The sequence below is a fragment of the Polyodon spathula genome, chromosome 14, assembly GCF_017654505.1.
Source record: "Polyodon spathula isolate WHYD16114869_AA chromosome 14, ASM1765450v1, whole genome shotgun sequence".
Taxonomy (NCBI): Eukaryota; Metazoa; Chordata; class Actinopteri; order Acipenseriformes; family Polyodontidae; genus Polyodon; species Polyodon spathula.
This window is the reverse complement of record NC_054547.1, coordinates 37,440,276-37,454,474: the sequence shown is the minus strand read 5'-3', so window position 1 is coordinate 37,454,474 and position 14,199 is coordinate 37,440,276. Positions and strand designations below refer to the sequence as shown.

The 14,199-nt window shown below is 38.7% G+C and overlaps 1 protein-coding gene across 2 annotated transcripts in view; it reads left to right on the top strand.

Annotated features, from left to right (window-relative positions):
- Positions 1 to 14,199, top strand: part of LOC121326805 (DIS3-like exonuclease 2) — an 82,369-nt gene that overhangs the window by 14,100 nt on the left and 54,070 nt on the right. The window contains exons 6-8 of one of the 2 annotated variants that reach the window (XM_041270325.1): positions 3,419 to 3,635; positions 10,974 to 11,065; positions 13,107 to 13,336. In XM_041270325.1, the coding sequence (XP_041126259.1) occupies positions 3,419 to 3,635; positions 10,974 to 11,065; positions 13,107 to 13,336 (539 nt within the window). Of the gene's footprint in view, positions 1 to 3,418; positions 3,636 to 10,967; positions 11,066 to 13,106; positions 13,337 to 14,199 lie in introns of both variants that reach the window. The other variant, XM_041270323.1, reaches the window with a different exon arrangement.

Sequence of the window (14,199 nt, the reverse complement as noted above, 5' to 3'; positions counted from 1 at the left end):
ATCGGAAATGCTATCTGCTTTTTAAATGTATATAATATATCATACTGGTTTTAAATAACATTAAAAAAATAAATAAAAGGAAAACATTTGCCTTTTATGTAACATTATTGGTTGAATAATTTTCGAGTACTGTCAAGAATTCATTTATTAATAGAGGGATAGATATAGACAGTGACTTCAGAATGTATTTCCGGGACCTCATCGGTCACAATGGGTTAAATAAATAACTTTTTTAACTATTTTTGATACCTTTCAATTCAAGGGTTTTTAACTCGCACACATTTCCACAAGTTGGTAATACGTCATCACGGTTGAGATCACAAATGTAAAGTCCTATACAGAAAACTTCTACAAAATGTGTAAAAATAAGTGGGGCCTGTTAAAAGGTGTTGCACTGTTTACATTTGACTCAACAAAATCTACAAAGACAGCGGTTTTGATATTTGTTTGTGAAACAGCACTGCTGGTGGTACAGCATGTAGCAGTAGCCTGCCTCGTGTAAATGGTTTCCTAACCTGCAAGGCAGACGCTTTTTATATTCAGATTGGATTTCTTTCAAAGCGGCAGAGGGGTTTAAGGGTGGTCTCTTTTTGTTTTGTTTTTTAAAGCAGCTCTAAATCTGGCTCCTTAAATACATTGACCCTCACCGTAGCGGAGATGCAAATCCGATTTGACTGGACTCTGCAAACTTGACCAGTTTATTTTCCACATAGCGAATGACACGTCAAAACCGTTTCATCTTATTAAATGTTTTCTTTTAGAAGTAACATTTCCAACAGCAATCCCCCCCCCCCCCCCCCCCATTCCCACACAAGTTAACAAAAGAAAAAAAAACAAACACGCTGGAAACCTCGATTCCCAAAATTCTGTAATATTTATGCAGCCAGTATTTGGTCCCCGGCACCTTTCCCTAATAAACTCGGTCTTTTCAGCCTGACTCCCTCATTTACCATCAACTTGCCACACAATAACTGGTTCTGTAGTTCCATAAATGACCTAAGATATTTATTCCATAACTTTGCAGTCGGCTTTCATAATTTTTTTCAGAGGGCACTGAGCAGAACAAAATTGTTTGTGATATGCCAAGGTGGAGACCAAACTCTTCCAGTTTTATATTTAAAAAAAAAAAAAAAAAAAAAAAAAAACCCTCGCTAAAGACGTGTCAAGTCTGCCCGCTTCCATTAAAGCACAGCGATACATAACACACGGTAAATATGTATCTATACAGTGTACATTGTCTTATTTTAATCCAAGAACTTTGCATAGGTGCTTTTTTTTATCCTGGTTTAACTTGATATTTTAGAGATAGTATTTGTGTGAAAGTGTGCTTTTAAATCAATTAACACAATTAATGTGCCCACATTTTCTTTTATTAATTTGTACGGTATGGCTCAAGTAATAGGAACAGCTTGGCAGTTATTTTCCACATGGACTTTAAATTCTGTACAACAGTCTTCATTGAAACGGCCTTTGCATTTAAAAGGCTGTTCAGTGAGTGCCTTCAGCTTGTTGGTAGATGCACCCAATGTTACAAAACACTGGAGCACAGCAACCAAAGGCTCTACTTTATTGAGCAGGATTTACAGGTGAAGAGTACAAGTATATCGTTTTTCATATCAACCAAGTGTTCAGTCTTTGTACTGTCCATTAAGGCAAGAGGCACTAGGATTGTATGTACCAGAAAAGATTTTATCCAGCGCTTGTTTATTTTATTTTGATCCATTGTTACTATAGAGCAGTGCTATAGAATAGTTTATCCATTATGATTTGTATTGCATTATTATGCAATTTTCACACCACTCAGCCGTATGTTTTCACACTATGCTGTAATATAAGCACAAGGTCTAGACTTCATACTCCCAAATAGCCTAATCCCACCCCTAGATTTTAGTTCCGATGCAGAATTATTTACCTCTGGAGTTACAAAACACTACTTTAGAACTAATCCCACTGTGTGGGGAGGGGACAGGCAGGCACTGTAGAAGAGAACTGCAGACCAGTATCAGCATCCACATACTGCTTCAATTACTTCCTACATAACAGCAGCAACTTGTCAGCTACTTGTTTCTGGTGTTTGTGGACTGTTGGTTTCTGGTATTTTTCATGTGACCAAACACCATAAAAAAGGTACAGTTTGTGTCTCGTTTTTTTTTTTTTTTTTTTTTTACAGTACTAAGTGTAAGTCTGATCATCAAGGAATTACGTTTCCGTTGTTCCTCGTCAAAGTGTGAAACGATCCAGATCTTCGCTTTTTAAACAAAAAAAGAAAAAAAAAAAAAAAGAAAACTATAATACTTGTGAGAGGCACAGGGGACCAAGCTGGTCCAGCTAAATGCCCTGACCAAAGTTTAACCAAAAGCCCTTGTATCCCTTTATTTCCATTATCACCTCAATCTTTTTCATGTGCCAGCATGGAGTTTATTATATCAGCACACCTATATGCAGCGTGTCCTAGTATTTGTGTTTCTTGTGCACAATTTTTTTTTTCTCTCAGAATTGGGGTTAGTGCAGCACAGACTCTGTACAGTATGAGAAAAATCCTATTTCAAAGGCTTTGTTGAAATGTCACTGCTGGGCTTCAGAAGTTCCTCTCCCGTTATATAAATAAATAAATCTGGACACTAGGATGGGATACACCCCCATGAGGAAGTTCCCACTGGTGTGTGTACTGTATATCTACCAGGAGAACTTCCATAAATTGTTCTTAATGTGACAAGTTCCAATTATGGCTTTTTAATGAAGAGGGAAGAAAAAAAAAAAAAAAAGGGCTTGTTGCCAGTAACTCCAGTTAACTGTGGAAATTTCTATTGCTTTTTTTGGCTGCAGACCATTTCCTGAACAGTGTGTGCTTTGTCCCAGGTGTGCAGTTCTCTGCTTTTCAAAAGTGTGTTAAAACATAGCGGCAGACCGCACAGGGGAATAGGTACTTAAACAGCAATGAAGGATAAAAGCTTTTTGGTTGTAACCAAAAATATTGGGTATTTGTAGAAATGTTTTTCTTATTTGAAATCACAGGACTTGTGCAACCCCCAAACTCCCCACCCCCTCAAGTTCATAACCACCGAAGTAGACAGAGAACAGTAAAGGGATCTTTATACAGGACTAGTCAATTTTATAAAAGAGGGACGTTTCAGACTTAAAAAGGGACTGACGGAAACTGGCCAGGCTGGTCAATAGTAGCAGGTTTACTGTGTTTTTCCGATTGCATATTCGATTTTATTTTACTTTGCAGTTCTGTCAGGAGCCGACAAGCTGGTTTAGTCCTGGCAACTGCTAATGTATTATAAGTATAAGTCATTTTAATAAGTTGTAGTGGTATTTTTTCTTTGTTCTGCTACTTGCTCTATGAGCCTGGGTGAGAGACCTGTTTCTTTCAGTGTACGTTTCTCCTGTTTTAATGCTTTTTGGTCTTGTACAGGTTATTAAGCCAGACAAGGAGGGGGAGACTGTGAGTGAATCTGATGCCCCTGGTGGCCTCAGTGAGCGGGCGGGCAGTGCAGCTCCAGGCAGCATTACAGTAGAAGGAGGAGGCAGTCCGGGTCTCATCACTGAGGCACGGTTTGACGGTGACAAGGATGGGCCAGGATCCAGTCTGCTTCATAGCAGCATGAAGAAGTTAAACCTCAACATAGCAGGTAAGCCTGATGGGTCATAATCGCACCACTTTGTAGTGGAGTAACCTGTACACATCTCACACAGTGATGTTTTTAGCAACTCGTCCCAATCCTCCTTGAGGATTTTTAGTGGTTAAAGGTATCAGGTTGGATACAATGGTCAGACATTCTCTTATAGGCATTACATGCAGAAAAAAAAAATTGTATCAAGTAGAAGTGTGAAGTAGCCATGAATAGGTCAGCCAGTTTATACTGTTTCAAAGCCAAGTATTTGTCTACAGTTACTCACCCTTACTTTGTCTGCTATTACAATAATGTACATTTTAAGAGAAAATCCTGCTACAACTATCAATGAGGTTAAAAAATGGACGTGTTGGTGTGTAGATAAAGTGCACTTGATATTGCTTGATACCTTTTTGTTATTCCCAGATTTTCACTGATTTAACACAGTGACATCGCAGGGTGATCTCAGTCTTTCCGGCCTTTGTTTCATGAGTTAGAAGGGTGATGCAATGGCTGAGCAAAACCTTTTTTTTTTTTTTTTTGGGTGGTTGGGGGGGGAGAATCGCTCTCAGCCTTTTACTCCCAGGAGAGAATGAAGTGTCTCCAGAGATTTCGATATGAAGGAAAGTCCTGATTTCAGCCTTATTCTGAAGCACATCCAAGCTCAACTCCCTCTGCCAAGAGACTTGAAACCACCTGGCTCTGGTTTAGACAAAAAAAAGTGATTAATTCATAAATGAAGGAACACAACTGCTGTGTTTAGATAATTTCCATCAGCCGAGCTAGTTTGTGCCAGGAATGGGGGTGCCAGTGATATTTCTTGATGATGATATTTGTGTTTGGACAAAAATAAGGATCTATATGCATTAGCTTGGTTATTAATAGCAAATATACTTTATAATAATAGTTATTGCAGGAATGGAAATAACACTTCCGTTGCATAGCAATTTGATTCATTCCCGGTTTTACTGTGTTTACTAAGACATGCCTGAGCTTGTAACATACACACTGTGGCTAATCAAGCTCATAGTAAAACCTGGACTGGGTGAAACTGTTCTGCTAAAGGAGTCTTATACCCTTTCTGTATTATTTACATCATCTGCTCTTGCAAAAGGGATATGTTGGCACCCGTATTTCATAGTAATGAAACAATGCATTGGAGTTTTATATTTGGGGAATAATTGTTAGCTATTCATTGATGTAAATATATATAAAAAAACAAATAATAATAATAATTTTTTAAACAATGCACAAAACAAAGAAAACTCAATTTGTTGTTTACAGAGTGGGAAAGAAGTAGGATTTGATATTCTGCTATTGCTTTAGTACAAATAGATCATTTACCTTACGCATGAGAGCGTCTCTAATAAAAACACTGAGAATATGGTGTGTGGGGGTTTTTTATTTTCTTATTTTTTTCTTCTCCTCTTACTTGCAAGCCTGGGAGTGGATGTGTTGGTGCTTGCATACCAGAAGATCTCCACATAGCTTTGCTGTACATGATTCATTAATTGCTAGTGACAGGCCCAGCATAATATTGAAACTGGTCCCAAAATGTCAGCTCTGATTTGGAACATGAAACAATTGAATGAAAGTAGCAGATGAAAGAAGCGATTGTGTTGCAAGCTCCAAGATTAAAAGTACGCTCTTCTCCTGGTCCAAGTCTGACTTGAGGCATTCTGAGTACGATATTTAGAGATACTTCAAAATTAATCAGTTTGTACTTGTTAACCCAAAAACCCACTTTCTTTTATTTGTATAATTTTTTATTATTCACACATGGCATCTTTCAGCTGGGTCTAATTCAAGCATCTTTGGAAACAGGTGAATTTGAACAAAAGTTTCCTAGAGAATTTGTTGCTTTTTTGACAGATTATGAAATCCTTGGTAGTCAAAGAAAAATGATTGAGTTTCTCTAAACATTTTACTTGCCAGTTTTCAGTTAGCATCTGTTTTCAAATTCTTTTGCCCTTTGGTAATCACAAATTCTGAAATGTTCCATTACCCGACTGTGTGCACTCAATAATTTTTATATATTTAAAACTGGAACACAATTCGAGTTTCACTTATCCTATACGGTCCTCCTTTCCTGCAATGAAATGTGTATGCACGCATGCCAGTAAGTTTTCTCTTTTATTCTTAAACACCCAGTGCTCTTTGTTGCAAATCCACATTTTTTTTGCTAAAAAAAAACCTGTATCAAACAAATGCTCTTTCGTAATTTGAGCATGCCAGTAATTTAAAATGCCTGTTTCTTAATTTTAATAGGTTTAAACATTGCTCTCCGTGCCTGTACAATTAGTTGCAGCTGACAGTTGGAAAGCAAAAGCAGGACTCCGATAATGTAAACTCCTGTTTCCTCACTGGCAGCTTTGATTTAGGTGACATCATTGCTGCGGAGGGGTGTGTGGGGGGGAGGGGGGGTGAGGGCCTGGGTTTACTGGGTTGCTCAGGTGTGGTCTGGAATTGGGCTGGATGTGAAAAGGAGCTGATGGATGCAATTTCATTGTCCTGCACCGCTGTATAAGTGTTCTGATGAGTGAGTGTTGTTGAAGTGTGGTCTTGGGAGCAGTCGGAGAGGGTGGGTTGCATGTGAACCCTTCCCGGGGGTTAGAAAGTTGCAATGCGTCGTTTGAAAGACCATAGCTACCATAAAATGTCTTTTATCCCAAGTACTGTGGATCGTGTCATGCAAAAAAGCATAAAGTGTATTACTGAAGACAAAAGGGAGATCACAAATAGAATTTAGTGTATTTTTAATTATTGAACCAGAGGATCAACAACAACAAATTTAGAGTTAGTGCTTTTTGTGGCGAGACACTCATATATAGATTATACAACACAAAACTACTATTCTGAAACACAGGACAACAACCAGTTGCAAAGCCACACTATAAAATAATATCATCCTATGTTCTTAGAAACGTAGGAGAATTCAGAGGCCTGAAAGGACAGTCTTGAGGCAGGCTTTAGCAGCCGGGTGGGGGGGTGATGTGAACTTTTTCTGGTTCAGTCTTTCAAATCCTTTCGGGAATCTCTTGACAGCATGGAGAACACATGGTATTAGAGGATGTGTTTGTTGATAATTTGTGTTTCCGAAAGGAAGCATTTAGCCTTAACTTGTGGAAAGTCTTTTCTGACCGTTTTAAGCGTGTGACGCTGGCAGCTTGTAGTTTCCTGGAAAAAAAGAAACGTTACAGTAACAAGGGTATTTGTAGAAGTCTAATTTTGTAAATGTCGCAGTATTCTGTTTTCAGAATGACTACTAGACCACCAGCATCATCTTCTGACATCAGGGCCTATTGTCGTAACCAAGAAAGGACGATACTTGCCTTTTATTGGAGGATTTCAGAAGAGCGATAATATTGAAGGAATGCTGGGTGCAGTTGTTGCCTACCTCTCTGCTCATGGAAAAACACCATTTTAGAGGAGGCTGTGTGGTCCAGTGGTTAAAGAAACAGGCTGGTAACCAGGACGTCCCCGGTTCCAATCCCAGCTCAGCCACTGACTCGTGTGACCCTGAGCAAGTCACTTAACGTCCTTGTGCTCTGTCTTTCGGGTGTGACGTTCTTGTAAGTGACTCTGCAGCTGATGCATAGTTCACACACCCAGTCTTGTATCTTGTAAAGTGGTTTGCGATGGTGGTCCACTAGGAAAAGCGCTATATAAAAATGGTTATTATTATTATTATTTACACCATTAATGTTTTGTTTGCATTTTACAGTCACTTTCACAAGGAGAGGGAGGGGAGGTGGCTGTATTGAAGGATATGCAATGACATTTTCATGCAAGCTTTTTGCTTGTTGTACATTGTTACAGTTTCATTCCTCTGATATACTGACATTTACTGAACGGGGGAGACCCATTTATTCAAACATATAAAAAACATATAAAAATCAATGCTACAGTAAATATATTTATTTACGAATGTATTTGTTGGGATATTAATGTTGCTACAATGTGATTTGCTGTCATTGAAAAACTTGCTGCATGCTGCTGACCAGTCTTAATGACTTTGATTGATTCTCTATATTGATTGATTTGATGTGCATTTATTTATTTTCAGTCGTTCTGATGCCTGTTTTAACTCCACACTGATGGATTAACGGAAGACCTGCAGTTTTAAATGCTGCTTTTAATATATACATATTACTGCATATTAAGGACTAAACTGAGCATGTGAAAAATAAAGTGCACTAGGGTCAGGGCCACGGATTACCCAAATCCACACAAAAAATAAACCAGGAATTAATGAGTGTAACCGTAGCCCTTGAGTAAAGAAACAGAGAGCAGCGCTGGAGCACATTATAAACTAATATGTGGTGATTTGCCAGTTGGAAATGGCAACTAGCAGAACAGCTGTACATAAACTGAAGCCAATCAGTTTAAAAGTAATGCTCGGGATAATATGTAAGTAAAGTATTGGCTTCTAATGGGTTACTGCAATATGAAGTGTGTCATAGTTTTAAGGACAGAGATAACTTTATATTGTTAGTATTTGCACTTTCTCTTCTCTTCCTGCTAAGAAATGAATACATTGTTTATACATTCATCTTTTATTGTTTATATTGGTGGTTATTAATTGTAGCTTTGTAGGCAGTTAGATGTGTTGCTTTGAAGGGGCTTTGATGCAGTACCATTATCAAAATGGAATATAGAGACAGCAGGTCATTGGAAGGAACCCGTCAGTTTAGTTGGGTGTTTTTGTGCTCGTTTTAGTAATCTAAACTAATTCATTTTCAAAAACCCATTTCCACCTGCAGCCTGCAGTTGCATGTCTCTCTTGATTCACTTGCTTTCACTGAAGCATTAATATTCACAAAATATGAGGGAGAGATCAATTTATTGAGATGTGGGTGTTGCTGTAGTCGGCTATCTGCACGCCACCCTGTGTGTCCTGGGAGTTTCCCCGCCTCTGTATTGCAAAAAGATTCTGTTGAAGTTCGTTATACCTGAAAATATCTATTTTTTTTATGATCGGATGTTGTTAACAAAAGTGCTTCAGTTCGGCGTGAGTTTTCTGTTTCTCCAGCAAACTGTACATGGTTATCCAAACACGAATGGAGTGCTCGACTCGCTAACTATTCCTTGGGGGAGGTGTTATTGAAAGCCCCCCTAAAAAACCTCATACTAAGCTGTTGTTGCTCCTTATACATGTGTGATTGGTGATTTCTGTAATAGAGAATTCATCTTCAAGTTGTCTATAATGGTGTTTTGAGTCTTCAACAATTTCTAGTTAATGCAACACTTTGTAAAGAATTATTTTTGTTTGTTTTGAAATTGTGCTTGGAGGATGAGCTGTTCAGTCTTGTTCAGTGCTTGCGGTAATATTTGTGGTATTAATTGTTATTATTTTTTTATGTAACCAAGTTTCCAGAATAGAAGTAGCATAAGTGAAGTAACTTACAAAAAATGGTGGTGATTAAGTAGATTCAAGAGTCCTTTTCTTCAGTCAGTTGTTAGTTTTATTGAAATATGCAGGGAGTCTGGTCCCAGGTACAAGACAAACAAAATACTCATCATTACAATGTTTGCATGACATTAAATACCCTTCTGTGTAGATGGTCCACCTCCACTTTCTCTGACACTTAACCAATAGCAAAGGTACAACACATTATTCTGTTAATTTATTGTATATTCTGAAGTCTTTAGAGCCTGTGCTAATTGTAGTCCACAGCATTGTTATCTTGTTAGCTTGCAGTCAATGTTGGGCAAGAAGCTTGTAGACGCAATGTCTCTATCAATACATGCGATTTGAACCAAACAGTCTGCTATCTGCAATATTAGTCTCCTTTCAGAAAAGAACACCAGTATAGCTCTGCCAGTCCACATGCATAGCAAACTGCTAATCAGTTCTCGATCCATGTTTTCCAACAATAAGGACTATGGCTGTGTATTTGAGAAATATATTTTTGATTACCGCTTTTGTGTTTTTTTTGTTTTTTTTTACTTTTGTTAAATATAGTGTATTTTCTCATGTTATACCATTTAACATCTGCTCTCATGACTTTCCAAGAACATGTTTGATTTTAAATATCAAATTTAACGCATTGCTATTGACGCACACTTCCGTGATTTTACAGAGTATCATTCAAATAGAGGCTAGTTGGGGATCAGTTTATATAAATAAATACATACCTTTTATAATTGTGTGTTTTGTGATCAATTTTATTAACTGGCAATAAATAGTTTGTTCTTAAATGTAAGTGGAATTAAGAGACCTTCTTAATGTACCGACAATGAGAATTAGAATAATTGACATAAACATCTGTTGTATTGTAATTAGCATATGTTAATAACCAGCAGATTTTGATGGCTTGGTTTCATTTATTCCCGTTATTGGATCCTTAATATAGTGTGAACTGCAGCATTATCAGGCTGTGTGGTCCAGCGGCTAAAGAAAAGGCCTTGTAAACCAGGAGGACCCGGGTTCAAATCCCAGCTCAGCCACTGACTCATTGTGTGACCTTGAGCAAGTCACTTAACCTCCTTGTGGTTCCGGTTTTTCAATTCCCAATTCCTGTTGAAGGAATTTATATTTTAGAGACATAGTAATTGTTGGGACTGCTCAGCTGTTTTCATTTGAAGCCAATTTAATTGACCATCTGTGACTTATATTGAAGTAATTTGTTGTCGCTGTTGTGAGAAGCTCATTTTAACAGAATTCCTCCAATTGCAATGTTGATCAATGACCTGTTGGAATTGATTACAAGGGAACTGGGATTGTGACCTGTAAGTGTGAATTTTACAGTATCGTCCCGGCATGGTGCATTCAAGCAGTCTACAGTAGCTGATTTGTCTCTAACCCTAACTGAGCACCCTTAACAAAGTCCTGTACGTCTTTCCACGGTTACTGCAGGGCAGGACTCTCTGTCTTTTTATGTAGTAATCTGTGTCAATAAAAAGATAATCTTGAAACTCAAGGTTTGCGGGCCATAAACAAAGTAAATAAATAAATACGTTCTGAACAGCATAATCTTCTGTGTTTCGATGTTTCTGGAAGATGAACGGCATGTGTTGGACTGTATCTCCAGCGTGGCCTTGAAATGAGTACTCCTGGCAGCCTTGAGCTTCCCTGGCAATAAAATGTGTTCAGATTCTACTGGAACCCAGGTGTATTATACCTACTGAAGCTGTAAAAGAAGTCCTTCTGCTATCTAGGGCCATTAAGGGTAATTCTGGGGCAAATGTGATCAGAAGTTTTAAAATAGCACTTGCAAGATATATCTGTGTTGTTATTGAAGTGTTTGATAAAGGTGCAGCAGTGGTTGAATAGTACTGTGTTGCAGCAAAATAAGCCTTTGAAAATAATTGCAGTGCTTTTTTAAATTAATTTTTAATTTTTTTAAGTTTCAGCTTGTACTGAAAATGGTGGAACCTCGACTTCAAAGCCTGGCGCAATCGATTCCAGAAATCTTGCCGATAAGTTTCTTCAAAGGACTGCAAAAGTAAGCAAGAAAAAAAATAAAACATGTTAATTGCTTCCACAGATACATTTTTTTAAATATAACTTTTTAAATGTACAGAATTAAGAGGTCATGGTAATTATAAAGTGTTTACAACACTCAATCAACAACCTACAACCTTGCACCACGTCCACAGGCCCACCCCTGCATTCATTTAGCAGACCTCCTTGTGCTGTGTGACTAAGCATCTTTTGTTCCTAGAGATTATAAGTGATTTATGAACAAAATTGCTCGCTTGTAAGCTTGATTTAGCTTAAAAACCTGCTCCAATTTGGCACTTGGCTGTGTATTGTTCGCTTCTGGTTGAGCATTGATAACTTGGTTGGATTAGCTGCCTCATGTGCATTTTTATCTTCTCCCACGCAGGTTCTGCATGTTTTCGTTTTGCTGCTGATGCCGTTAGCTGCAATTACTGCAGAACCGCAAGGAATGCAAAGTGAAAACTCTTACGGGGTTAGGGGTTAGTTACTCGACAGCACTGTACTGTAGCTCTGGAGAGATCACAGGAGTTTCTACAGTGTTTTTTTTTTTTTTTTTCTTGTGGCGAGAGGGGGTGGTGTATCTTAATTAATCCTAGGTCTCTGGTCTCTAAGATATAATCCAGTAGCGGTCCTAGAGTGTTGTTTCCTATCATTTTGGTTCATGCATCTGCCAGGATTCTTTTATGCTCCAAATTAACTATACAGAAAATCATTTATTTTTCTGGAGATGACCCATGTATTTAATGTCCAATGAATTATAAAAACAAACCCAGTTGCTTAGCAGGAGTCAGTACAGATGCTAGCTTTGCTGGTGTGGGGTAAGTTTAAAGTGTACCTCTGCACATTCCCCCTCCTCCCATGACATTCCCTCATAACCCCCCTGCTGACACTTGAACTTGTGGCATAAGAGCTCAGCAGTCTAGACACCATGCTGTCCTATAGTGAGTGTGTTTTTCTCTGGGGTGATTGAGCAGAAGTGTTTGTGTGGCTGGTTTTTTTATTTTTTTTTTGTGAGCAGCACATGAAAATGCAGGGTGCTTTTTTAACGACATGGTCAGGCTTGCATCTGTATGTATTTTTTATAATAATCTAGTATGACAAACAGAAAGTGAAGCTGATATTTTTTTAAATAGAGCTGCAACAGCATATTTTTCATTTGTTTCATCTTGGAAGGTGGCTTGTCGGAGAGGTTTAAGAAAGCTTGTAATGTAGTCGTGGTTGGTGATGCAGTGTGGTTGTTCCTCTGGCTCTGTGCAGGAGCACTATGTACTGCATCCAGCAGTACCAGTCCTGTTCCATTATCACTGGAATAATAAAGCAACCACTTGGCCCTTGCAGGCAGCAGAAGTGTGAGCATGATTGCATGCTAGGAGTTGAACTTTACCTTCACTGACATTAGCCGCTGAATCAAGTTCTTCTGTTAGTGCCTTTTGGGCTTTACACGGCATTAAAGCTGGACAGCTGTGCAATCAAATACAGCTTCTAAATGGGTAGCTTGTCCTGCATGCATGTTGCTTACACGGCCACATGTTTGCTGAACATAGCTCAGGGCCTGCACAACCCTTAATGCAGATGTACAGTGCCGGAAAAAGTTTGTGAACACCTTTGGATTTTTACATATTTCAAACCTAAAATGTTCTTAGATCCTAATCCCTAAGTCCTAATAATAGATAAAGATTAAACAAATGACACAAAACATGATACTTTTTCAACATTTCCACAAATGATTCAACATTCAATATTCTTGTGTGAAAAAGTATGTGAACCTTTAGATTCAGTAATTGGTGGCACCCCCTTGAGCAGTAGTGACTTCAACTAAGCGTTTCCCGTAACTGACATTGAATTGGTTAATATAAACCCTATTGGATATTTAAGAAAATTCAGATTTGATTCAAGAAGGCTATCGTGATAAAACTGTGGAATTTCTGTAATTGTCATTGGGGTTCACAAACTTTCTCGGAACTGTATGTCTTTTTTTAAATGCATTTTTGAATGTGTTGTTATATCATGTAACCCTTGTAATATATTCTCGCTTGCTCCAGGTGGTGTATATTGCAGAGAAGAAACACTCTCGAGCTGTGACTGGGTTCCTAAAGTTCCTGCCTGACAAGGAGTTTGCCATGTTCTCTCCGGTGGACCACAGAGTGCCGCGGGTGAACGTGCCGCTGCCAGACTGTCCTGAGAACTTCAGCACCCGCGCTGCCGACTACGCCAACACCCTGTTCGTCTGCCGCATCACGGAGTGGCGCGACGACAGCAATTTTGCAGAAGGGTGGGTGCTGGCAGAAGTGTAACCGGCGATATCAACATTTTAGGCTGTGTGTATGTTTTGTGCAATATTTATAATATGACATTTTTACTTTTTCATAGAATAGTTAAAAAGTAAATAAATAAAATTGATCCGATGACATGCTGTTGAAGTAGTGTAATAAATAGGTAGGTGTGTGGTTGGGGAGGGGCTATGATCTGAACGGATGGGGGGGCATTTACAAGAAAAGAGATTGCACTGTTTCTGATGCAGCCTTCCTCGTGCAATGCCAACGAGCTGGAGAGAAAAGCGTCCTTCTGACGAGCAGATGTGATGTCTGCTGTATCCCATGAAGCTGAAAGCTACGATACTGCCCCTTGCATAAATCTGTAAAACTGCAGACAGACTGCAGTATACTAATTTGGGAGCGATTTATGTGACCAGCGAGAGACGCAGGTAGTCATCTCTTTCTAGTTGCATTGTGTTTGTTCTTGAGGTCAAACCTGTCTCGATCCCCATGAGAGTGTGCACATGCCAGGAAGCTCCCCCGTTTTGATTGCACAACCCTTCTGCTGCTGGATTCTGGGTTGTGTCCAACAGTACTGTAGATTAAGTTGTCCGAGGACTCTGCTCCTGGTGTTTGACGCTGCAGTTCTTTAAATTTCCTCTCCTCCTGCTATATTTTTTTCTTCTTCTATCCTTTTGCTCTGCATTTATATCTTTCCTTTTAATATAAATAGTAAAGATGATAAATTCGAAGAAGAAAGTACAGTAATGCATGCTTCTGGAGGTGGAGTCACTCATTCAATTAGTGGTGGGTGTAATCCAATCAGTCTCTGTGATCTTGTGACCTCAGTGACTAGAGACATACACACAGAAAGAAGTGC